A 25353-nucleotide genomic window follows, 5' to 3' on the forward strand; every position below is an offset into this window, starting at 1 on the left:
AGCTTGTCCAGACGTGGCTCAAGCTCCCCCTCTGCTGGCGGTACATCAACAAAACAGGTAGCTGCATTTGTCCTCAGATTGAGGCAAGAGACTATTTTATTGTCAGATGTCTCAGACAGAACAATGAAATGTGTAGGAAGGAACTGCAGATGCTGGTTTAAACCGAAGATAGGTACAAAATGCTGGAGTAACTCAGCGGGACGGGCAGCATCTCTGGAGTGAAGGAATGGGTGACGTTTCGGGTCGAGACCCTTCTTCAGACAATAGACAATAGGTGCAGGAGGAGGCCATTTGGCCCTTCGAGCCAGCACCGCCATTCAATGTGATCATGGCTGATCATTCTCAATCAGTACCCCGTTCCTGCCTTCTCTCCATACCCCCTGACTCCGCTATCCTTAAGAGCTCTATCTAGCTCTCTCTTGAATGCATTCAGAGAATTGGCCTCCACTGCCTTCTGAGGCAGAGAGTTCCACAGATTAGGGATATGGGAAAACAGAGATATGGACGATGCTGTAGCGAGAACAAGTATTGAAGAAGGGTCTCGACCCAAAACGTCACCCATTCCTTCTCTCCTGAGATGCTGCCCGACCAGCTGAGTTACTCCAGCATTTTGTGAAGTAAAAATCTTTGATTTGTACCAGCATCTGCAGTTATTTTCCTACATGTGTTAAACAATGAATAAAAGATCATCGGAGAGCAGGAGGCATCACAGAGGGGGAGGAGCAGGAGAGGATGTTGCAGAACTCTCGTCAGAGAGAAAACTTCTTCAAAGTAGACACACCTTGAGGAGATTTCGCAGTGGAGTGGACTAAATGTGTAGGAAGGAACTGCAGATGCTGGTTTACACCAAAGATAGACACAAAAGCAACTGCAGATGCTGGTTTCTTACCTGCAGCAACACAACAGAATGTGCATAGAACACAGTGCACAGGGCAGCACGGTGGCGCAGCGGTAGAGTTGCTGCCTTACAGCGAACGCAGCGCCGGAGACTCAGGTTCGGTCCTGACTACGGGCGCCGTCTGTACGGAGTTTGTACGTTCTCCCCGTGACCTGCGTGGGTTTTCTCCGAGATCTTCGGTTTCCTCCCACACTCCAAAGACGTACAGGTTTGTAGGTTAATTGACTGGGTAAATGTAAAAATTGTCCCTAGTGTGTGTAGGATAGTGTTAATGTGCGGGGATCGCTGGGCGGAGCAGACCCGGTGGGCCGAAGGGCCTGTTTCCGCGCTGTATCTCTAAATAAAAAAAAATCTAAAAACCTAAACATAGTACTCTGCAAATATATTAAACAACAGAAAAAGTTTAGTGTGTGTATATATATATATATATGTAAAGAAGATGGACACAAAAAGCTGGAGTAACTCAGCGGAAGAGAAGGAATGGTGACGTTTCACGTTGAGACCCACCTTCAGTCTATATATATATATATATACACACGCACACATGTACACATAAACAATAACAGCACATAAAGACAAAACCAATGGCCCATGTCTATGTCGTTCAGAGCTCATTTGGAGGTGGTAGTTTTCAATAGCCTGATGGCTGTCAGGAAGAAGCTGTTCCTGAACCTGGACGTTATAGTATTCAGGCTCCTGTACCTTCTTCCCAATGGCAGGGGTGAAACGAGTGTGTGGCCAGGGCGGTGTGGGTCTCTGATGATGCCGGCTGCATTCTTGAGGCAGCGACTCCTGTAGATCCCTTCGAAGGTTGGGAGGTCGGAACCCGTGATGGACCGGGGCAGTGTTCACCACTTTGTGCAGCCTTCTTCGTTCATAAAGTCATACAGCGTGGAAACAGGCCCTTCGGTCCAACTCGCCCACACTGGCCAACATGTCCCATCTACACTAGTCTCACCTGCCTGCATTTGGCTCATATCCCTCTAAACCTGTCCTATCCATGTATAAGAAAATAACTGCAGATGCTGGTACAAATCGATTTATTCACAAAATGCTGGAGTAACTCAGCAGGTCAGGCAGCATCTCGGGAGAGAAGGAATGGGTGACGTTTCGGGTCGAGACCCTTCTCACTATCCATGTACCTGTCCACTTGCTTCCTAAATGTTCCGACAGTCCCTGCCTCAACACCCACCTCATCTCAACATCCACACACCCACCACCCTTTGTGTGAATATGTCACCCCTCAGATTCCTATACCATTTTGCCCTCTTCACCTTAAACCTACGCTGTCTGGTTCTCGATTTCCCTTCTCTGGCCAAGAGACTTTTTGTGTCTACCCGATCTATTCTGCTTATGATTTTACACAACTCTATAAGATCAGAAGATCATTAAAGTTAAAGATCATTGAACATAGAAAATAGGTGCAGGAGGAGGCCATTTGGCCCTTCGAGCCTGTACGCACCGCCATTCATTGTGATTACGGCTGATCATCCACAATCAGTAACCCGTGCCTGCCTTCTCCCCATATCCCTTGATTCCACTAGCTCTTAGAGCTCTATCTAACTCTATTTTAAATTCACCCACTGAATTGGCCTCCACTGCCTCTCTATGGCAGAGAATTCCACAATTTCACAACTCTCTGGGTGAAAAAGTTTCTTCTCATCTCAGTTTTAAATGACCTGTGGAATTCTCTGCCTCAGAAGGTAGTGGAGGCCAGTTCTCTGAATGCATTCAAGAGAGAGCTAGATAGAGCTCTTAAGGATAGCGGAGTCAGGGGGTATGGGGAGAAGGCAGGAACGGGGTACTGATTGAGAATGATCAGCCATGATCACATTGAATGGCGGTGCTAGCTCGAAGGGCCGAATGGCCTCCTCCTGCACCGATTTTCTATTGTCTATTGACCTCCCCTTTATTCTTGGTCTGTGGCCCCTGGTTCTGGATTCCCCCAACATTGGGAACATTTTTTCCTGCATCCAGCTTGTCCAGTCTTTTTATAGACAATAGACAATAGACAATAGGTGCAGGAGTAGGCCATTCAGCCCTTCGAGCCAGCACCGCCATTCAATGCGATCATGACTGATCACTCTCAATCAGTACCCCGTTCCTGCCTTCTCCCCATACCCCCTCACTCCGCTATCCTTAAGAGCTCTATCCAGCTCTCTCTTGAAAGCATCCAACGAACTGGCCTCCACTGCCTTCTGAGGCAGAGAATTCCACACCTTCACCACTCTCTGACTGAAAACGTTCTTCCTCATCTCCGTTCTAAATGGCCTACCCCTTATTCTTAAACTGTGGCCCCTTGTTCTGGACTCCCCCAACATTGGGAACATGTTTCCTGCCTCTAATGTGTCCAATCCCCTAATTATCTTATATGTTTCAATAAGATCCCCCCTCATCCTTATAAATTCCAGTGTATACAAGCCCAATCGCTCCAGCCTTTCAACATACGACAGTTCTGCCATTCCCTCTCATCCTTCTAAATTCCTCTAACTTTGCTCACTAATCTCCTGTGTGGAACCATATCAATGTAATGTGAACGGTCGGTGAGACCAAGCACATGTTGCTGAACAGTTGGGATGTCATGTTGCAGTTGTATAAGACGTTTGTGTTTAGTTCTGGGTACCGTGTTATAAGGCAAAATATTGTCAAGCTTGAAAGGGTTCAGAAAAGATTTACGAGGATGTTGCCAGGACTAGAGGGTGTGAGCTACAGGGAGAGGTTGAGCAGGCTGGGTTTCTATTCCATGGAGCGCAGGAGGATGAGGGGTGATCTTATAGAGGTGTACAAAATCATGATAGGAATAGATGAGGTAGACGCACAGAGTCTCTTGCCCAGAGTAGGGGAATCGAGGACCAGAGGACATAGGTTCAATGCGAAGGGGAAAAGATTTAATAGGAATCTGAGGGGTGACTTTTTCACACAAAGGGTGGTGGGTGTTTGGAACAAGCTGCCAGAGGATTTCTAAAAATCTAAATCTAAAGGAGGTAGTTGAGGCTGGGAATAACCCAATGTTTAAGAAACAATTAGACAGGTACATGGATAGGACAGGTTTCGAGGGATATGGACCAAGCACAGGCAGGTGGGACTAGTGTAGCTGGGACTACAGCTAGAGAGAGTCAGAGAGTTGTGAATCTGTGGAATTCTCTGCCTCAGAAGGCAGTGGAAGCCAATCCTCTGAATGCATTCAAGAGAGAGCTGGATAGAGCTCTTAAGGATAGCGGAGTCAGGGGATATGGGGAGAAGGCAGGAACGGGGTACTGATTGAGAATGATCAGCCATGATCACATTGAATGGCGGTGCTGGCTCGAAGGGCCGAATGGCCTCCATCTGCACCTATTGTTTATTGTCTATTGACATGTTGGCCGGTGTGGGCAAGTTGGGCCGAAGGGCCTGTATCCACGCTGTATCACTCTATGACTATGACTTATGCTCAGTCCATTACCGAGGCACAGTGGATTTCTTGGTAGCCAAACATTTCAACACAGTGGCAGTAGAGTTGCTGCCTTGCAGCGCCAGAGACCCTCGGTTCGATCCTGACTACTATTTTGGTTCCGACTATTTCTGAAATTTTGAAATCCTCCCTTGTGCAGAGGCAATCGTGTGTCTCAGGTTGAAGAAAAATATGACACAAAATGCTGGAATAACTCAGCGGGTCAGGCAGCATGGACATGGAACATTTCGAGTCAGGACTGAGTCATATGTCTGCACTGGGCCTGTACTCGCTGAGGTTTAGAAGAATGAGGGGGGACCTCATTGAAACGTACAGAATAGTGAAAGGCCTGGATAGAGTGGATGTGGAGAGGATGTTTCCACTGGTGGGAGAGTCCAGGACCAGAGGTCATAGCCTCAGAATTAAAGGCTACGGATATATTTAAGGCAGGGGTAGATAGATTCATGATTAGTACGGGTGTCAGGGATTATGGGGAGAAGGCAGGAGAATGGGGTAAGGAGGGAGAGATAGATCAGCCATGATTGAATGGCAGAGTAGACTTGACGGGCTGAATGGCCTAATTCTGCTCCGATCACTTTTGATCTTATGAGTCCATTGTCCACCAGATGGCAGTGTTGCCCACTGCTGTCTGTTGTGCAAAACGTGTCCAACATTTTATTAGTAACCCCTCCCTTCGACGAGATTTCTTCAACACTCTGATTCCTCCTGCTCTTTGTACCCTTCCACGTCTCTAGTTTCACCCTTCCTTGACTCTCAATTTGAAGAATGGTCTCGACCTGAAACGTCGCCCATTCCTTCTCTCCATAGATGCTGCCTGACCCGCTGAGTTACTCCAGCATTTTGTGTCTACCTCCAACATTTCATTATTTATCTTTGCCATTCCAGCATCTGCAGTTTTTTCCTCAATTTTTAAATGCTTCCCCAGGCTGGAGTGCCCTTTATCAGACTCTGCTGGCTTTACCTCGCACTAAACGTTATTCACTTATCATGTATCTGTACATTGTAAATGGCTGGATTGTAATCGTGTGTTATCTTTCCGCTGACTGGTTAGCACGCAACAAAAGCTTTTCACTGTACCTCGCTCGGTACACGTGTCAATAAACTAAACCAAACGAATAGATTGTCCATTGACAGAGCCATAGAGCACATCAGTGGCACCTCGAGTACAGCAGGGTGGCGCAGTGGTAGAGTTGCAGCCTCACAGCGCCAGAGACCCACGATCAACCCTGACCTTGGGTGCTGTCTGTGTGGAGTTTGCACGTTCTCACAGTGACCGCGCGAGTTTTCTCCGGGTACTCCGGTTTCCTCCCACAACATAGAGGCAGGAAACATGTTCCCAATGTTGGGGGAGTCCAGAACAAGGGGCCCCACAGTTTAAGAATAAGGGGTAGGCCATTTAGAACTGAGATGAGGAAAAACTTTTTCAGTCAGAGAGTTGTGAATCTGTGGAATTCTCTGCCTCAGAAGGCAGTGGAGGCCAATTCTCTGAATGCATTCAAGAGAGAGCTAGATAGAGCTCTTAAGGATAGCGGAGTCAGGGAGTATGGGGAGAAGGCAGGAACGGGGTACTGATTGAGAATGATCAGCCATGATCACATTGAATGGCGGTGCTGGCTCGAAGGGCCGAATGGCCTCCTCCTGCACCTATTGTCTAACTCAAACACCTACTGGTATCACTCCGTCTGTCGGCCTCTAGAGATTGCACCTGGTTATGTAGGGAGTGGATGGGAGAATGGGTTACATAGAACTCGTGTGAACGGGCGATCGCTGGACGGCGCGGAGTCGATACTGCGCCTGTCAACTAAAATTACTGGCCCTTATCACTTGTTACCTTATGATACACCATCCTGCACACTACAGACAATTTTACAAATCAACCTACAAACCTGCACGTCCTTGGAGTGTGGGAAGAAACCGGAGAGCCCGGAGAAAATCCATACAGTCACAGGGAGAATGTACAGACAGGATCACAGCCGGGTCTCTGGCACTGTAAGGCATCAACTCTACCTATCTTTGCCTTGCATAATAGACAATAGGTGCAGGAGGAGGCCATTCAGCCCTTCGAGCCAGCACCGCCATTCAATGTGATCATGGCTGATCATTCTCAATCAGTACCCCGTTCCTGCCTTCTCCCCATACCCCCTGACTCCGCTATCCTTAAGAGCTCTACCTAACTCTCTCTTGAATGCATTCAGAGAATCGGCCTCCACTGCCTTCTGAGGCAGTGAATTCCACAGATTTACAACTCTTGGACTGAAAAGGTTTTTCCTCATCTCCGATCTAAATGGCCTACCCCTTATTCTTAAACTGTGGGCTCTGGTTCTGGACTCCCCCAACATTGGGAACATGTTTCCTGCCTCTAACGTGTCCAACCCCTTAATAATCTTATACGTTTCGATAAGATCCCCTCTCATCCTTCTAAATTCCAGTGTATACAAGCCTAGTCGCTCCAGTCTTTCAACATATGACAGTCCCGCCATTCCGGGAATTAACCTAGTAAACCTACGCTGCACGCCCTCAATAGCAAGAATATCCTTCCTCAAATTTGGAGACCAAAACTGCACACAGTACTCCAGGTGCGGTCTCACTAGGGATGCAAAGGATATGCAACAAAATACTAAACATGACTACTTTCATTTACATGACATTGCTGTGTCCCAAACATTATGGTGCCCTGAAATGAGGGGGACTATGTATAAACACAGCTGTAATTTCTACATGGTGAAACCAAAATGTATAAAAATGGCCTTTATTAAAATCTGACAATGTGCACTTTAACCACATGTGAATTTTTCTATCCCAAATCTCAAATTGTGGAGTACAGAGGCAAATAAATAGATGATGGGTCTTTGTCCCAAACATTATGGAGGGCACTGTACCTTGGTACACATGACACTAATAAACCAATAACAATAGATTGAGGAGTCAGAAACAAGAGAGTCTTCAATCTCTAGCTGAAGCTGGTATTATTTATTCATGGTACAGGCACATATAAACACCAAAGCCATTACCTCCCCCCCCCCTCTCCATAAGGGTTTTGCCCCTCTGGGGGCCACATGAATGCACATCATTTCATTAAAACCCACTCTTATCTTCAGTACAACTTTCCCAATGGGTAACTTAGAGCTTCAAAGATACGATTTTTATTTTTAAAAAAGGAGATAAATAAGCAAACAAACCAAACGACGTGTGTTCCTGGCTCCTTGTGGCAGCTTTCCACTGAGTCTGGAGAGATCCTTGTTCTCGGTCCGTCCCTCTCGACTGGGACAGCGCCAAGGATACTGACGGCCATCTTGGATCGCCACTTGGGGTGGGAGTGGTTGGTTCCCAGGGGGCTTGTCTCCCAACAGGCCGGTCAACGTTCGCTGCTGGATGGACGCCAAGGGGCTCGGAGCATTCAGGGGGATGGGATGGGAAGGGAGGCGATGGCGTCTCGGCCCATCGCTCCATCACACCACTGTACACGCGGGGGCCGCACGGTTGCAGGAGGGAATTGGAGGGTAAGGGGAGCCATCCCCTTCTCCGTCACCAGACGACGTGTGTTTCTGGCTCTTTGCGACTGCTTTCCTTTGAAGCTGGAGAGTTCCTTGTTCTCGGTCCGTCCCTCTGGACTGGGATAGCGCCAAGGACACTGACGGCCATCTTGAGCGGTCATTTGGGGTGGGAGTGGTTGGTTCACAAGGGGGCGAGGTTTGGTTCCAACAGGTTGGTCAACGTTGGCTGCTGGATGGACGCCAAGGTGGACTCAGTGCATTCGGGAGGATGGGAGGGGAGTCTACGCCGTCTTGGCCCATCGACCCGGCACGTCATCGGAGCACGGAGAAGGAGGCCATTCCAAGGCTAGGTTGCAACTCCACGATGGCTCTTGGCTTCAGATCCGGTCAGTGTGTGGAGGTACACGGGGATCGCGCGGTTTGCTGGAGGAAGTCGGAGGGGAAGGCGGGGCGCCGTTCCCAGCCCAGCCCTCGCTGTGACAACACGGCAGACTTTGTCCGCCTGGCGGCTCACCGTCCCCGCTTCTCCCTCACGCTGTACTGCAGGACCATCGGCGTGGGCTGCAAGGGTGAAGCAGATCACAAAAGGGTTAGACAAGAAGCCACGGTGGCGCAGCGGTAGGTGCTGCCTCACAGCCCCAGAGACACCGGTTTGATCCCCACTACGTAGAAACATAGAAAATAAGCGCAGGAGGAGGCCATTCGGTCCTTCGAGCCAGCACCGCCATTCATTGTGTTCATGGCTGACAATAGACAATAGGTGCAGGAGGAGGCCATTCGGTCCTTCGAGCCAGCACCGCCATTCATTGTGATCATGGCTGAAGAAGGGTCTCGACCCGAAACGTCACCCATTCCTTCTCTCCTGAGATGCTGCCTGACCCGCTGAGTTACTCCAGCATTTTGTGAAATAAATACCTTCGATTTGTACCAGCATCTGCAGTTATTTTCTCGTACATACATTAACCCAATCGTTTAGTTTAGAGATACGGCATGGCCCACTGAGTCCACGCAGACTGGCGATCTTCGCACACTAACACTATCCTACACACACTGGGGACAATTTACATTTATACCCAGCAAATTAATCTACTAACCTGTATGTCTTTGGAGTGTGGGAGGAAACTGAAGATCTCAGAAAACCCATGCAGGGCAACGTACAAATTTCCAATAGACAGTACCCACGGTCAGGATGGAACCCGGGTCTCTGGCGCTGTAAGGCAGCAACTCTCTACCGCTGCGCCACCGCGACGCCCAGTCCTGGGATTATTCTCGTATTACAATTATGAGTATTACAATGATTAATTTATCGAATTTGTGGCTATATTTATCTGTGTATTGCGTTTTTTACAGGCCTTTAAAGCTGCTGAAAGTCAGAATTTCATTGTTACGTTGTCAGTTCACATGACAATTAAACGCTCTCGACCCAGAACAGATTTGGTGCTTTGCTCCACCCCCTCTCCCCTCCCTCGCGATATCAACTAGAGAGGTCGCATTGTCACGGCCGTACTTGAATCCCCACCTCAACACAGTGCAGAAAAGCAACTTTGAAAGCCATTCATCAATGTCACTATCTAGACTTTGGAAAATGTGGCGGTCTAAAAGCGCAGCTAACTTAGAGAGCGTGACGGCACAGACTTCAATCACTCGTCCCATACCCTGGAGCATACTCTCTCCACCTCCTCCAAGTGTCAGCCAGTCTCGCCAACCTTCCTTAGTCACAGAGTCATACAGTGTGGAGACAGCCCCCTTCAGCCCAACATGCCAACATGTCCCAGCTGCACTCGTCCCACCTGCCTGCGCTTGGTCCACATCCCTCCAAACCTGTCCTATCCATGTACCTATCTAACTGTTTCTTAAATGTTGGGATAGTCCCTGCCTCAACTACCTCCTCTGGCAGCTTGCTCCAAACGCCCACCACCATTTGCGTGATAAAGTTACCCCTCAGATTCCTGTTAAATCTTTTCCCCTTCACCTTAAACCTATGTCCTCTGGTCCTCGATTTATCTACTCTGGGCAAGAGACTCATCAGCCATGATCACATTGAAAGGCGGTGCTGGCTCGAAGGGCCGAATGGCCTCCTCCTGCACCTATTGACTCTGTGCGTCTACCCAATCTATTCCCCGCATGATTTTATACACCTCTATAAGATCACCCCCCTCATCCTCCTGCGCTCCAAGGAATAGAGTCCCAGCCTACTAGACCTCTCCCTGCAGCTCAGGCCCTCGGGTCCTGGCAACATCCTCGTAAACCCTCTTAGCCCAAATCCAATCACAATGGGCCTGATCCCTCAAATACAGTGGACTGCACCATTCAAGTGGGGCGAGAAGGGACAAGCTCTTAAACTCGAGTCTTTGCCTCGGTTAAGTTAATATTTCTCAACAAAAAAAAAGGTCAGCACGGTGGAGTTGTTGCCTTACAGCGCCAAAGACCCGGCTCAGTCAGAGAGTTGTGAATCTGTGGAACTCTCTGCCTCAGAAGGCAGTGGAGGCCAATTCTCTGAATGCATTCAAGAGAGAGCTAGATAGAGCTCTTAAGGATAGCGGAATCAGGGGGTTATGGGGGAGAAGGCAGGAACGGGGTACTGATTGAGAATGATCAGCCATGATCACATTGAATGGCGGTGCTAGCTCGAAGGGCCGAATGGCCTCCTCCTGCACCTATTGTCTATTGTCTAAAAACTTATGCGGATATAACCACCATAACCCTTCAAATACAAGTTCTGCTGTTTTTTTAAAGTTCATGTTGGTGCTGGCTACGGCAGCTTGTCTGTATGGAGCTTGTATGTTCTCCCTGTGTCCTTGTGGGTTTTCTCTGGGTTTCCTCCCATTCTCCAAAGATGTCCAGGTTTACAGGTTAATTGGCTTGGTATTAAAAAAATGTGAAATTTATCCCCAATGTAGGATGGTGTTAATGTGCGGGGATCGCTGGTTGGCGCACTCAGTGGGCCGAAAGGCCCGTTTAGAAGGATGAGAGGGGATCTTATCGAAACGTACAAGATTATTAAGGGGTTGGACACGTTAGAGGCAGGAAACATGTTCCCAATGTTGGGGGAGTCCAGAACAAGGGGCCACAGTTTAAGAATAAGGGGTAGGCCATTTAGAACTGAGATGAGGAAAAACCTTTTCAGTCAGAGAGTTGTGAATCTGTGGAATTCTCTGCCTCAGAAGGCAGTGGAGGCCAATTCTCTGAATGCATTCAAGAGAGTGCTGGATAGAGCTCTTAAAGATAGCGGAGTCAGGGGGTATGGGGAGAAGGCAGGAACGGGGTACTGATTGAGAATGATCAGCCATGATCACATTGAATGGCAGTGCTGGCTTGAAGGGCCGAATGGCCTCCTCCTGCACTTATTGTCTATTGTCTATTGTTTCCGCGCTGTATCTCTAAACTAAACTATGTTCACAAGTTGCATTTTTTCAGTACTTTCCTCTGGCTTGAGATGTCCACAAGTGATAGGAGCGGAATTAGGCCATTCGGCCCATCGAGTCTACTTCCCCCATTCAATCATGGCTGATCTAACTCTCAATTCCATTCCCTCACCCTCTCCCCATAACCTGTGACACATTTACTGATCAAGATTCTGCCTTAAAAATACCCTATGTCGGCCTCCACAGCCTTCTGTGACAAAGAAATCAACATTCACCACCCACTGGTTAAAGAAATTCCTCCGCCTCTCCTTTCCAAAGGTATGTCCTTTTATTCTGAGTGAAGTCAGAAGGTTGTAGGCTAAAACGCAACTCCACAATATCCCTGGACAGACACAAAGTGCTGGAGTAACTCAGCGGGACAGGCAGCATCTCTGGAGAGAAGGAATGGGCGACGTTTCGGGTCGAGACCCTTCTTCTCAGAGTCCAGTCTGAAGAAGGGTCTCGACCCGAAACGTCACCCATTCCTCCTCTCCAGGGATGCTGCCTGTCCCGCTGAGTTACTCCAGCACTTTGTGTCTACCTCGGTTTAAACCACATCTGCAGTTCCTTCCTCCACAATCCCCCTTCGGAAACCTGAGCACCCGGAGAAAACCCACGAGGTCACGTGCGAGAACGTGCAAACCTCGAACAGACGGCACCCGTGGTCAGGATTGCACCGGGGTCTTTGGTGCCGAGAGGCGGCAGCTCCACCGCTGCGCCACCGTGCCGCCCTTCTATTCATTGACAGATCTGTTTACAGGGGTACATACCCCAGCCAGCCCCTCCATCCAAAGTGTCCCCTCACACAGACGGCACTTACCTTGTCGTACCACCTCGAGAGCCAGAGCTGCTTCATCGTCATGTGTTCCGGCAGAGGCTCGTTGTCAAACAGAATTTGCACCTGCAAGAAGAAAGGTGTAAGGTGACAAAGACAGACTTGGCGTGGGGGGGCGCAGAGAACAAATAGGGGCTGTGTGTGTGTGGGGGACGACGACGGGACCTCATGCTGCCTCAGCAAGGCCACCATCAGGACTATATTGGATTCGTTTTGTAACTTTGTCAGCGCCCTCTCATCATCATTGGCGGTCACTGGAAGCATGTGTGACTGTCCTATTAGGACGCCTGTGCGTGACTTTGTTTAACGTGGGGAGACTGGTGCACAGACAGCCACCACACGGTCCTTGACAGATCAGGGTCAGGATCCAGTGGCGTGGAGTCCAAGACGACCGGGGACCCTTTTCTGCTGCGGCCTTCATCCATCCGCCTTCCCAGACGTTGTGACGCTCCACTAAAGTCAGCCGTCAGCCTCCCTCCTCCGCCTGTTCCACCGTTGAGGTCTTGGTGGGATCGCTCTTTGTCAGGGACCTCCCCCTCGATCTTACCGCCACGGGTGACCCTACCAGGAGTGTAGCTCCAGACAGCATCGCTCTCAGGATCTCAGGACCACACGAGCTTCTCCACCACCACAAGGTGACAATCCATGGAGCCCTATTTGTGGTGTTTTCTTCTGTAGGAGGAAACGGTTTAAGGACTGCCTCAAAGTGTGCCTCAAAGACTTGGACATCAACCTCAGCACTTGGGAGTCTCTTGCTCTGGACCGTCCCAACCTGGCGTAGCGAGCTCACCACAGGAGCCCGTGCAACAGAGAACAGACGCACTACAGAGGCCCAGAGGAAACGCACCGCGCGCAAGACCCGGGCTACCTCCACTTCCACTGCAGCACCCATCCACTTGTGTCCTACGTGTGGGCGTGCCTGCCGGGCCCGGATTGGCCTCACCAGTCACTTCCGGACCCACAGTCACCAATCCTCCAACTGAAAGTGAAGTCATGGTCATCTTCCAACCCGAAGGACGAACAACAAGTGTGGCGACTCTTTGCATACTTTGCACTGTACCCAAAACAAAGAATCTCACTGTACCAAGTACATGTGAAGATAAAGTGCAAACTATTTCCATAAGGTTTGCTGAGCTCTGTCCTGCGCCCAGCACGTCGATGCAATCACTAAGAAAGCCCATCGACGCCTCTGGAGATTTTAGACTGTAGAGGTACAACTTTTAACACTCTCGACTCTTAAATTCGGTGTTGTCTCTACCCTCTCCCCTCTCCGCATACCTGTTGCTGATCCAACACGTTTATTCGGTGGCACAAAACCCTCCTCAAGTGTCTGATCTCCGCTCGGACCGAACACCGCACGTACTTTTGCTGCAATGGTTAGAAAAATAAAACATAGAAACATAGAAAATAGGTGCAGGGGAACGCCATTTGGCCCTTCGAGCCAGCAGCGCCATTCATTGTGATCATGGCTGATCATTCACAATCAGTAACCCGCGCCTGCCTTCTCCCCATATCCCTTGATTCCTCTAGCCCCTGGAGCTCTATCTAACTCTCTTTTAAATTCATCCAGTGAATCGGCCTCCACTGCCCTCTGTGGCAGAGAATTCCACAAATTCACAACTCTCTGGGCGGCACGGTAGCGCAGCGGTAGAGTTGCTGCTTTACAGCGAATGCAGCACCGGAGACTCAGGTTCGATCCTGACTACGGGTGCTGCACTGTAAGGAGTTTGTACGTTCTCCCCGTGACCTGCGTGGGTTTTCTCCGAGATCTTCGGTTTCCTCCCACACTCCAAAGACGTACAGGTATGTAGGTTAATTGGCTGGGTAAATGTAAAAATTGTCCCTAGTGGGTGTAGGATAGTGTTAATGTACGGGGATCACTGGGCGGCACGGACTTGGTGGGCCGAAAAGGCCTGTTTCCGGCTGTATATATATGATATGATATGATATGATATGAAAAAGTTTTTTCTCACCTCAGTTTTAAATGGCGTCCCCTTTATTCTTAAGACTGTGGCCCCTGGTTCTGGACTCCCCCAACATTGGGAACATTTAACCAAAATGAATAACGAGGATCGAGTTGTGACTTGGACACTGCACACGCATTCTGATCTCTGCGTGGGGCAAGCAGACACAAGGCCCACCAAAATGGGCTCAATATCCATAGGAAAAGGAGAATATCACGCAAACCAACCTCCCTTCCCTTGACTCCATCTGCACCTCATGCTGTCTCAGCAAGGCCACCAGCAGAATCAAGGATCATTCTCACTCCGGACACTCTCTCTCTCATCAGGCAAGGATCGACATGGTGGCGCAGCAGTAGAGTTGCTGCCTTACAGCGCCAGGGACCTGGGTTTTGTCCTGACTATGGTTGCTTGTCTGTACGGAGTTTGTACGTTCTCCCCGTGGGATTTCCCCGGGTGCTCCGATTTCCTCCCACACTCCAACGTAGAGAACTGTAGGTTAATTGGCTTTGGTAAAAATTGTAAACGGTCCCCAGTGTGTGTGGGATAGGGTTAGTGTGCGGGGATAGCTGCTCGGTGCGGACTCGGTGGGCCGAAAGGTCTGTTTCCGTGCTGTATCACTAAACAAAAAAATTAAATTAAAGCTCCAGATTCAGGTCAGATTCACTTCGGTTACTCCCTGAAAGAACTACGTAACTACACTCCTAGATCTCTCTGCTCTACAACACTCCTCAAGGCCCTGCCATTCATGATGAAGGTCCCAAAATAAAACAACTTGTATTTACCTGCATTAAACGCCATTAGCCATTCCTCAGCCCACTTGCCCAACTGATCAAGACCCTGCTGTGCGATCATAAGTATTGGGCATGGGAGATCTCGCTGTGTGACCCTGACCCAAAAAGCAAGGAAGCCACTAGTATAATCAAGGACCACTCCCTCTTCTCCCCTCTCCCATCGGCAAGAGGTACAGAAGTGTGAAAACCAGCACCACCAGACTCAGGAACTGCTTCTTCCTCTCTGTTATGACCGTTCTGAACAGTCCTTCCATAAGCTAGGGGACTGCCCGATTCACCTCTGCCCCATAGTGGACATTGGACTTTGTCTCTGGAACTATTGCACTGCAATGCCGAGAACTAGGGAAACCTATGAATCATCCTACCACAACCAGAGAGCAGTCTTGAACCACTATCCACCTTGAACTACTATCTACCTCATCGGTGACTCTCAGACTATCTTTGATCGGACTTTGCTGACTTTACCTTGCACTAAACGTTATTCCCTGGATAGATAGATAGATAGGTAGAGTTGCTGCCTTACAGCGAATGCAGTGCCTGAGACTCAGGTTCGATCCTGACTACGGGCGCTGTCTGTACGGAGTTTGTACGTTCTCCCCGTGACCTGCGTGGGTTTTCTCCGAGATCTTCGGTTTCCTCCCACACTCCAAAGACGTGCAGGTATGTAGGTTAATTGACTGGGTAAAATGTAAAAATTGTCCCTAGTGTGTGTAGGATAGTGTTAATGTGTGGGGATCGCTGGGCCGAAGGGCCTGTTTCCGCGCTGTATCTCTAAATCTAAAAATCTAAATCTAAATCTATACACTGCAAATGGATCGATTGGAATCTTTCTACTGTTTAGGAAGAACGGCAGATGGTGGTTTAAACCGAAGAGAGACACAAAATGCTGGAGTAACTCATCGGGACAGGCAGTCCCGAAGGATGAGGGGGGATCTTATTGAAACATACAAGATAATTAGGGGACTGGACACATTAGAGGCAGGAAACATGTTCCCAATGTTGGGGGAGTCCAGAACAAGGGGCCACAGTTTAAGAATAAGGGGTAGGCCATTTAGAAAGGAGATGAGGAAGAACTTTTTCAGTCAGAGAGTGGTGAAGGTGTGGAATTCTCTGCCTCAGAAGGCAGTGGAGGCCAGTTCGTTGGATGCTTTCAAGAGAGAGCTGGATAGAGCTCTTAAGGATAGCTGAGTGAGGGGGTATGGGGAGAAGGCAGGAACGGGGTACTGATTGAGAGTGATCAGCCATGATCGCATTGAATGGCGGTGCTGGCTCGAAGGGCTGAATGGCCTACTCCTGCACCTATTGTCTATTGGCAGCATCTCTGGAGAGAAGGAATGGGTGATGTTTCGGGTCGAGACCCTTCTTCAGACTGTCTGAAGAGACCAGTCAGGTCTATCTTTTATTTTTCTACTGACTGGATAGCACGCAACAAAATCTTTTCACAGTACACGTGACTATAAACTAAACTGAAACCTCTCCATCCCGCCTGGCCGTTATCTACCAAACCTTTCCTATCCGTGTACCTGTTCAAATGGTTTTTAAATGTTGTTATAGTACCTGACTTCTGGTTCTTAACTCCCCTTCTGGGTGAAGGTACTGAGAATTGGTCCAAGGTACTGAGTATCTGCCTGCGCCGGGTGAAGGTACTGAGTATTTTACCCAATCCATTCACCTCATGATTTTACACGCCTTATATGATGGGGCATGGTGGTCAGCGTGGGCAAGTTGGGTCATAGGGTATGTTTCCATGCTGCATGGCTCTATTTTAGTTTAGTGATACAGCGCGGAAACAGGCCCTTCGGCCCACCGGTCCGCACCGACCCCCGCACATTAACACTATCCTACGCACACTAGGGACAATTTTTTTACATTTACCAAGCCAATTAACTTACAAACCTATACTCTTTTGGAGTGTGGGAGGAAACCGAAGATCTTGGAGAAAACCCACGCAGGTCACGGGGCGAACGTACAAACTCCGTACAGACGGCGCCCGTAGTCAGGATCGAACCCGGGTCTCCGGCGCTGCATTCACTGTCTACCGCTGCGCCACCGTGACTGCTCTATGCCGTTGAGCGGGTTGGGGCTCTATTCCTTGGAGCGCAGGAGGATGAGGGGTGATCTTATAGAGGTGTATAAAATCATGAGAGGAAAAGATCGGGTAAACACGCAGAGTACTTACCCCAGAATAGGAGAATCGAGAACCAGAGGGCGGTGGGTGTATGGAACGAGCGGCCGGAGGAGGTAGTTGAGGCAGGGACTATCGTCAAGTTTAAGAAACATTTTGACAGGTACATGGATAGGACAGATTTTGAGGGATATATGGGCCAAATGCAGGCAGGAGAGACTAGTTGTGTTGGGACGTTGTTTGGCATGGGCAAGTTGGGCCAAAGGGTCTGTTTAGAAACATAGAAAATAGGCGGAGGGGGCCATTCTGCCCTTTGAGCCAGCACCGCCATTCTTGGTGATCATGGCTGATCATCCACAATCAGTAACTGGTTCCTGCCTTCTCCCCATATCCCTTGATTCCACTAGCCCCTAGAGCTCTATCTAACTCTCTCTTAAATCCATCCAGTGAATTGGCCTCCACTGCCCTCTGTGGCAGAGAATTCTACAAATTCACAACTGTCTGGGTGAAAAAGTTCCTTCTCGCCTCAGTTTTAAATGGCCTCCCCTTCCACACTGTGTGACTCTATGACACCCTGCTACTTAGGTGTAGTATTATCTGATCTCGTTGTACCCCTGTACAATGACAATAAAGATATATTTCATATTTTCATATTTCAGATACAGCGCGGAAACAGGCCTTTTCGGCCCACCAAGTTCGCGCCGCCCAGCGATCCCTGCACATTAACACTATCCTACACACACTGGGGACAATTTTTACATTTACCCAGTCAATTAACCTACATACCTGTACGTCTTTGGAGTGTGGGAGGAAACCGAAGATCTCGGAGAAAACCCACGCAGGTCACGGGGAGAACGTACAAACTCCTTACAGTACAGCACCCGTAGTCAGGATCGAACCTGAGTCTCCGGCGCTGCATTCGCTGTAAGGCAGCAACTCTACCGTTGCACCACCGTGCCGCTATATATATTGTATATATTGTATTGTATCTGTTTGGATAGCATGCAAAAATAAAGCTCTTCACTACACCTCGGTGAACACGCGGCAATAGTAAAACCCAAACCTAATTTGAATTCTGCTCCATGCTGCAGTGCGCGATTGTTGCAGCTCCACAAAGATTATTTACTCTACGCACGTGCTCAGTGGATGGAAGGGGGAGGGGAGGAGGGGACGGAGCAGGGGGACTCAGACTGCCTCCTGACAACAGTGGGAATAATTGAATTTTACTTCAATGATCTGAGAACACAGGACATGGGGAAAAAAAATCAAAAATCAATAGACCCCATCTGCTGCAGTGTAGCGATGTGAAATGATTCGTGACCTCTGAGCCTTCACATTAACTGCAAGCTTTGTATCTACTTCATGTTAAATATGTTTTGGATTTACTGAGTGTCTGGCTATTGGAACAGACACACTGACACACACAGAAACAGCTCCTGCATCTGGAAGCGGTGGGTGTCAGGGGAGTGCTGACTGCGCTGACGAAATGTTTCCTGAACAGAGATCCAAGAGTCAAGTCACGGAGTCACAGATTGATACAGTGTGGAAACAGGCCCTTCGGCCCAACTCGCCCAACCTCACTAGTCCCATCTGCCTGGTCCATCTCCCTCCAAACCTGTCCTATCCATGTACCTGTCTAAGTGCTTGTTAAATGTTGGGATTTGGCCGGACAGACTGGCAGTGTCTGTCTGTCTTTTTCTTTCTTTGTGTATTGTTAGCGTTTAAATGTATGTAATGTAATGACCTATTTTTAGCCGTGTATATGTGGGGGGTGGTGGGGGAAACTTTTTGTTTTAAATCTCCTCCTCAACGGAGATGCGACCTTTTTCCGTGTCGTATCTCCATTCGCGCTACGGCCTCAACACCGGGGGAGTTGGCGGCCTCCAGCTGGGATCGACCTTGAAGGCTCCGGTCACAGGGCCTGGACTTACCATCTCGGAGGCTTCGGCCGCGGGCCCTGTGAACCGCAACATCGGGAGCTCGCAGGTCCCTGGCTGGCGACCAGCTTTTGGGAGCTCCAGCCATAGCAGCTTCGACTGCCCCGAAGTGCGAGGCTCGATCGACCCGCTCGCAGGCCCTTCATCGCCCTGCGTGGCTCGGCCGCGGCACTTTCCATCGCCCGGTGGGGGCTCAGGACCTTCATCGGCCTGCTGGGATCTGGCCAGGGGCCTACCATCGCCCGGCGGGGGCTTCGGGAGTCGCGAGCCTCGATCGCCTCGAGGCAGCAGTTTGACTGCCTGACCGCGGGAGGGGAACGGAGGAGGAGATAAGACTTTTCTTTGCCTTCCATCACAGTGAGGGTGTGCCTGGAGGAATCACTGTGGTGGTTGTCTGTGTTAAACTTGTGTGGTTGTGTGTCTTGTGCTCTTTATTGTTTGTGACTGCGTGGTAACGACAATTTCGTTCAAAATTTATTTTTGAATGACAATAAAAGCAATTTGATTTGATTTGATTTGCCTCAACTAGTTTAGTTTCATTTATTGTCACGTGTACCGAGGTACAGGGAAAAGCTTTTTGTTGTGTGCTAACCAGTCAGCGGAAAGACTATAGGTTTAAAGGTGAAGGGGAAAAGATTTAATAGGAATCTGAGGGCTAACTTTTTCACAGAAGGGGTGGTGGGTGCATGGAATGAGCTGCCAGAGGAGGTAATTGAGGCAGGGACTATCCCAACATTTAAGAAATTGTTAGACAGGTACATGGACAGTAAAGGTTGGTCCAAACGCGGGCAGGTGGGACTACTGTAGCTGGGACATGTTGGTCGGTGTGGGCAAGTTGTGTCGAAGGGCCTGTTTCCACATTATGACGATGACTCTGTACTGACAGCACCCGTAGTCAGGATGGAACCCGGGTCTCTGGCGCTGTAAGGCAGCAACTCTACCGCCGGGCCACCCTGTTCTGTCCGCGCTGTCTTTGCATTTATGTTTAGCTTGATTGATTATACTGAAGATAAACACAAAATATTGAAGTAACTCAGCGGGTCAGGCAGCATTTCTGGAGAAAAGGAACGTTCGGGTCGGAACGCGTCTGAAGAAGTGATGGAATGCTCTAGAAGGCGCTGGTCAGGCCGCATTTGGAGTACTGCGAGAGATTTTGGGCACCATTCCTGAGGAAGGATGTGCTGGCTCTGGAGAGAGGCCAGAGGATGCTTACACGAATGATCCCAGGAATGAGTAGGTTAACCTATGATGAGCGTTTGTCGGCACTGGGCCTGTACTCGCTGGAGTTTAGAAGAATGAGGGGGGGGGGGGGGGGGGATCTCTTTGAGACATACAGAATAGTGAAAGGCTTGGATGGAGTGGATGTGGAGAGGATGTTTCCACTAGTGGGAGGGTCTAAGACTAGAGGTCACAGCCTCAGAATTAAAGGACGATCTTTTAGGAAGGAGATGAGGAGAAATACCTTTAGTCGTAGGGTGTTGAATCTGTGGAATTCTTTGCCACAGAAGGCTGTGGAGGCAAAGTCAGTGGATATCTTTAAGGCAAAGATAGATTCTTGATTAGTACAGGTGCCAGAGATTATGGGCAGAAGGCAGGAGAGTGGGGTTAGGAGGGAGAGATAGATCAGCCATGATTGAATGGCGGAGTAGACTTGATGGGCCGAATGGCCTACTTCTACCCCTATCACTTACGACCCGAAACGTCATCTATTCCATTTCTCCAGAGATGCTGCCTGACCCGCTGAGTTACTCCAGCATTGTGTGTCTATCTTCATGTACCTATCCAAACGTCTTAAATATTTTTATAGTACCTGCCTCAACTATGTCTCCTGGCAGCTCGTCCAGTAAATCAACCATCCCGTGCTGGCATACAGAGCAAGAATAAGCCAATTGTTCCAATATGCTTCACGAGAGCATTATTCAGACAAAACATTCCAGAAATGCCATCACAGAAAAACAAAAAAAGATAGTGGGTCAAGTATCAGGGGAAAGAGTAAAACACAATCAATGTTTCCCTCCCCCTTCCCAGATCTCCCACTGTCTAAGAAGATAACTGCAGATGCTGGTACAAATCGAAGGTTTTTATTCACAAAATGCTGGAGTAACTCAGCAGGTCAGGCAGCATCTCGGGAGAGAAGGAATGGGTAACGTTTCGGGTCGAGACCCTTCTTCAGACTGATGGGTCTCCCACTGTCTTCCTGTCTCCACCTATATCCTTCCTTTGCCCCGACCCCTGACATCAGTCTCGACCCGAAACGTCGCCGAAGGGTCTCGACCCGAAACGTCGCCCATTCCTTCTCTCCTGAGATGCTGCCTGACCTGACTTACTTACTCCAGCATTTAGTGAATAAATACCTTCGATTGGTACCAGCATCTGCAATTATTTCCTTACACTTCATCAGAACTGAGGTGATTACTATGTTTAGTTTGGAGGGATATGGATCAAACACAGGCAGGTAGGACTAGCAGTGATGGGGCATCTTTGTTGGCATGGACAAGTTGGGCCGAAGGGCCTACCTCCTCCGTCTGTATGGCTCTATGAGTTGGATCTGCTGACCTCAGCTGGGAGTGATAAGAGAATGAGAGAAAGAGATGCAGAGAAAGCTGGGTGAAGGCTCGCAAACTAAGATGGCCCAAGCTCAGAGTCTTACCTGCAACACCAGTTTTCCTTTCTCTTTTCCCAAAGGTGAGCTGCAAGAATCACAAGGAAAGCCAATATTAAACGTAGGTGTTACAAGCCAATTATAATCATTCAGTATCTACCAACATACAATGCACAGCAGCGAGATAATCCAAAAGTTTAGCAATCTATACGTTGTAAGCAAAAATAGACAAAGTGCTGGAGGAACTCAGCGGGTCAGGCAGCTTCCCTGGAGAAATGGATAGGTGACGTTTTGGGTCAGGACCTTTCTTCAGAAGGGTCACCTATCCATGTTCTCTGAAGAAGGGTCTCGACCCGAAACGTCATCAATCATGTTCTTTGATGAAGGGTCCCAACCTGAAACGTCACCCATTCCTTCTCTCCCGAGATGAAGAAGATGACCTCTGAATAAGGGTCTCGACCCGAAACGTCACCCATTCCTTCTCTCCCGAGATGCTGCCCGACCTGCTGAGTTACTCCAGCATTTTGTGAATAAATACCAACCAAAAACATCACTGGTGTCAAGAGGTTAAGGGGAGAAGGCAGGAGAAGGGCATTAGGAGGGATAGACCAGCCATGATTGAATGGCAGAGTAGACTTGATGGGCTGAATGGCCTAATTCTGCTCCTATCACTTACGATCTTATCCATGTTCTCTGAAGGTGGATCATGACCTGAAATGTAACCCATCCATGTTCTCTGAAGAGAGATTCCAACCTAAAACATGTTCCATTCACTCTGAAGAAGGGTCCTGACCCAAAACAATATTAATCCATGCTCTTTGAAGAAGGTCACAACCTTAAACGTCACCTATCCATGTCCTCTGAAGAAGGGTCACAACCTAAAACATAACAGATCTCCCACAGAGGCTCCACAGAAAGCTTTTTATCAGGATTCATCACAGCATGGATTGGGAAGAACTCCATCCAAGACCACATGTTCTAGGTAGACCAGCAGGTCTACGAGAATGTTGCCAAGACTAGAGGGCCTGAGCTGTAGGGAGAGGTTGAGTGGGCTGGGACACTATTCCTTGGGGCGTAGTAGGATGAGGGGTGATCTTAGAGAGGTGTATAAAATCATGAGAGGAATAGATCGGGTAGATGCACAGGTCTCTTGCTCAGAGTAGGTGTATGGACTCGGTGGGCCAAAGTGCCTGTTTCCGCGCTGTACCTTTAAACTAAACTAAACTACAGGCAGATTGCAGATCTGACCCCAGATTTTTTTTTCTCCATCCTTTGATTTTTGCACAAAATTTTGTCCCATGAGCACTGGTTGAATATTAAGCTGATTTACATCAGGCTGGCCAAGTCAGAACAAGGTTACCCCGTTCATGAATTAAACAGCCCACATCAATTCTCATTATTCCAGTGCAAGACTTAACTCAATATTTCTGATGAAATTTGCGGCACAGTTTATTCCCTTGTTTCCCCCATCCACTATATTTCCTTTTTAAAGTTTGCCGTGGCACCTGGACAGAGCAAAGGGTGAACTTTCAAGAAACAGCAGCCCGTTTCTTCAGTGCAGGAAAATAACGAGAATTGGAAGAGCAAATATGTAAGGAGATAGCAGATATTAGTAGTAAGCACAGAGTGGTGATTGTGGGTGATTTCAATTTTCCGTATATAGACTGGGAATCACATTCTGTTAAAGGGCTGGATGGTTTGGAGTTTGTAAAATGTGTGCAGGATAGTTTTTTGCAGCAATACGTAGAGGTGCCTACCAGAGAAGGGGCAGTGTTGGACCTCCTGTTAGGAAATGAGATGGGTCAGGTGACGGAGGTATGTGTTGAGGAGCACTTTGGGTCTAGTGATCATAATGCCATTAGTTTCAATATCATTATGGAGAAGGTCAAATCTGGACCAAGGGTTGAGATTTTGGATTGGAGAAAGGCTAATTTTGAGGAGATGAGAAAGGATTTAAAAGGAGTGAAATGGAAATTGTTGTTTTATGAAAAGGATATAATAGAGAAATGGAGGATATTTAAAGGTGAAATTTTGAGAGTACAGAGTCTTTATGTCCCTGTTCGGTGGAAAGGAAAGAATAATAATTTGAAAGAGCCGTGGTTTTCCAGGGAAATTGGACACTTGGTTCGGAAAAAGAGGGAGATATACAATAAATATAAGCGGCAGGGAGTAAATGAGGTTCTTGAGGAATATAAAGAATGTAAAAGGAATCTTAAAAAGGAAATTAGAAAAGCGAAAAAAAGATATGAGGCTGCTTTGGCAAGTAATGTAAAAGTAAACCCCAAGGGGTTCTACAGATATGTCAATAGCAAAAGGATAGTGAGGGATAAAATTGGTCCATTAGAGAGTCAGAGTGGACAGCTATGTGCTGAGCCGGAAGAAATGGGGGAGATATTAAACAATTTCTTTTCATCGGTATTTACCGAGGAGAAGGATATTGAATTATGTGAGGTAAGCGAAACAAGTAGAGTAGTGATGGAAATTAGGAGGATTAAAGAAGAGGAGGTACGGACACTTTTGAAGAATATAAAAGTGGATAAGTCTCCAGGTCCTGATAGGATATTCCCTAGGACATTGAGGGAAGTTAGTGCAGAAATAGCAGGGGCTATGACGGAAATATTTCAAACGTCATTAGAAACAGGGATGGTGCCGGAAGATTGGCGCATTGCGCATGTTGTGCCTTTGTTTAAAAAAGGTTCTAAAAGTAAACCTAGCAATTATAGACCTATTAGTTTGACGTCTGTGGTGGGAAAATTAATGGAAAAGATACTTAGGGACAATATATATAATTATTTGGATAATCAAGGCCTGATTAGAAACAGTCAACATGGATTTGTGCCTGGAAGGTCATGTTTGAGTAATCTTCTTGAATTTTTTGAAGAGGTTACCAGGAAAATTGATAAGGGCAAGGCTTTGGATGTTGTCTATATGGACTTCAGTAAGGCATTTGACAAGGTTCCACATGGAAGGTTGATTAAGAAGGTTAAATCGTTGGGTATTAATAGTGAGGTTGCAAGATGGATTCAACAATGGCTGAATGGGAGATACCAGAGGGTAACGGTTGACAATTGTATGTCAGGTTGGAGGCTAGTGTCTAGTGGAGTGCCCCAAGGATCTGTGTTGGGTCCACTGTTGTTTGTCATTTACATTAATGATCTGGATGATGGTGTGGCAAATTGGATTAGTAAATATGCAGATGATACTAAGATAGGTGGAGTAGTTGATAGTGAGGTAGATTTTCAAAGTCTACAGAGAGACTTGGGCCTTTTGGAAGGGTGGGCTGAAAGATGGCAGATGGAGTTTAATGCTGATAAGTGTGAGGTGCTGCATTTTGGTAGGACAAATCAAAATAGGACGTACAGGGTAAATGGTAGGGAATTGAGGAATGCAGTGGAACAGAGGGATCTGGGAATAACTGTGCATTGTTCCCTGAAGTTGGAATCTCATGTGGATAGGGTGGTGAAGAAGGCGTTTGGTATGCTTGCCTTTATAAATCAGAGCATCGAGTATAGAAGTTGGGATGTAATGTTGAAATTGTACAGGGCATTGGTGAGGCCGAATCTGGAGTATGGTGTGCAGTTCTGGTCGCCAAATTATAGGAAGGATGTCGACAAAATGGAGAGGGTACAGAGGAGATTTACTAGAATGTTGCCTGGGTTTCAGCACTTAGGCTACAGAGAGAGGTTGAATAGGTTGGGTCTTTATTCTTTGGAGCGAAGAAGGTTGAGGGGGGACTTGATAGAGGTTTTTTAAATTTTGAGAGGGACGGACAGAGTTGACGTGGGTAGGCTTTTCACTTTGAGAGTGGGGAAGATTCCAACAAGGGGACATAGCTTCAGAATTGAGGGACAA

The 25353-nt window shown here is 48.1% G+C and overlaps 1 protein-coding gene across 2 annotated transcripts in view; it reads right to left on the reverse strand.

Moving 5' to 3' along the window:
• Positions 1 to 7313: 7313 nt before the first annotated feature.
• pcgf1 (polycomb group ring finger 1) overlaps positions 7314 to 25353 on the reverse strand; it is a 64032-nt gene continuing 45992 nt past the window's right edge. For both annotated transcript variants that reach the window (XM_078408725.1, XM_078408719.1), the window contains exons 6-9: positions 21550 to 21589; positions 13361 to 13450; positions 12068 to 12148; positions 7314 to 8404 (exon numbers count right to left, since the gene is read on the reverse strand). In XM_078408725.1, coding sequence (XP_078264851.1) covers positions 8354 to 8404; positions 12068 to 12148; positions 13361 to 13450; positions 21550 to 21589 — 262 coding nt within the window. In that variant the 3' untranslated portion in view covers positions 7314 to 8353. The remainder of the gene's footprint in view (positions 8405 to 12067; positions 12149 to 13360; positions 13451 to 21549; positions 21590 to 25353) is intronic.

Source organism: Rhinoraja longicauda, chromosome 1, assembly GCF_053455715.1.
Source record: "Rhinoraja longicauda isolate Sanriku21f chromosome 1, sRhiLon1.1, whole genome shotgun sequence".
Classification (NCBI taxonomy): domain Eukaryota; kingdom Metazoa; phylum Chordata; class Chondrichthyes; order Rajiformes; family Arhynchobatidae; genus Rhinoraja; species Rhinoraja longicauda.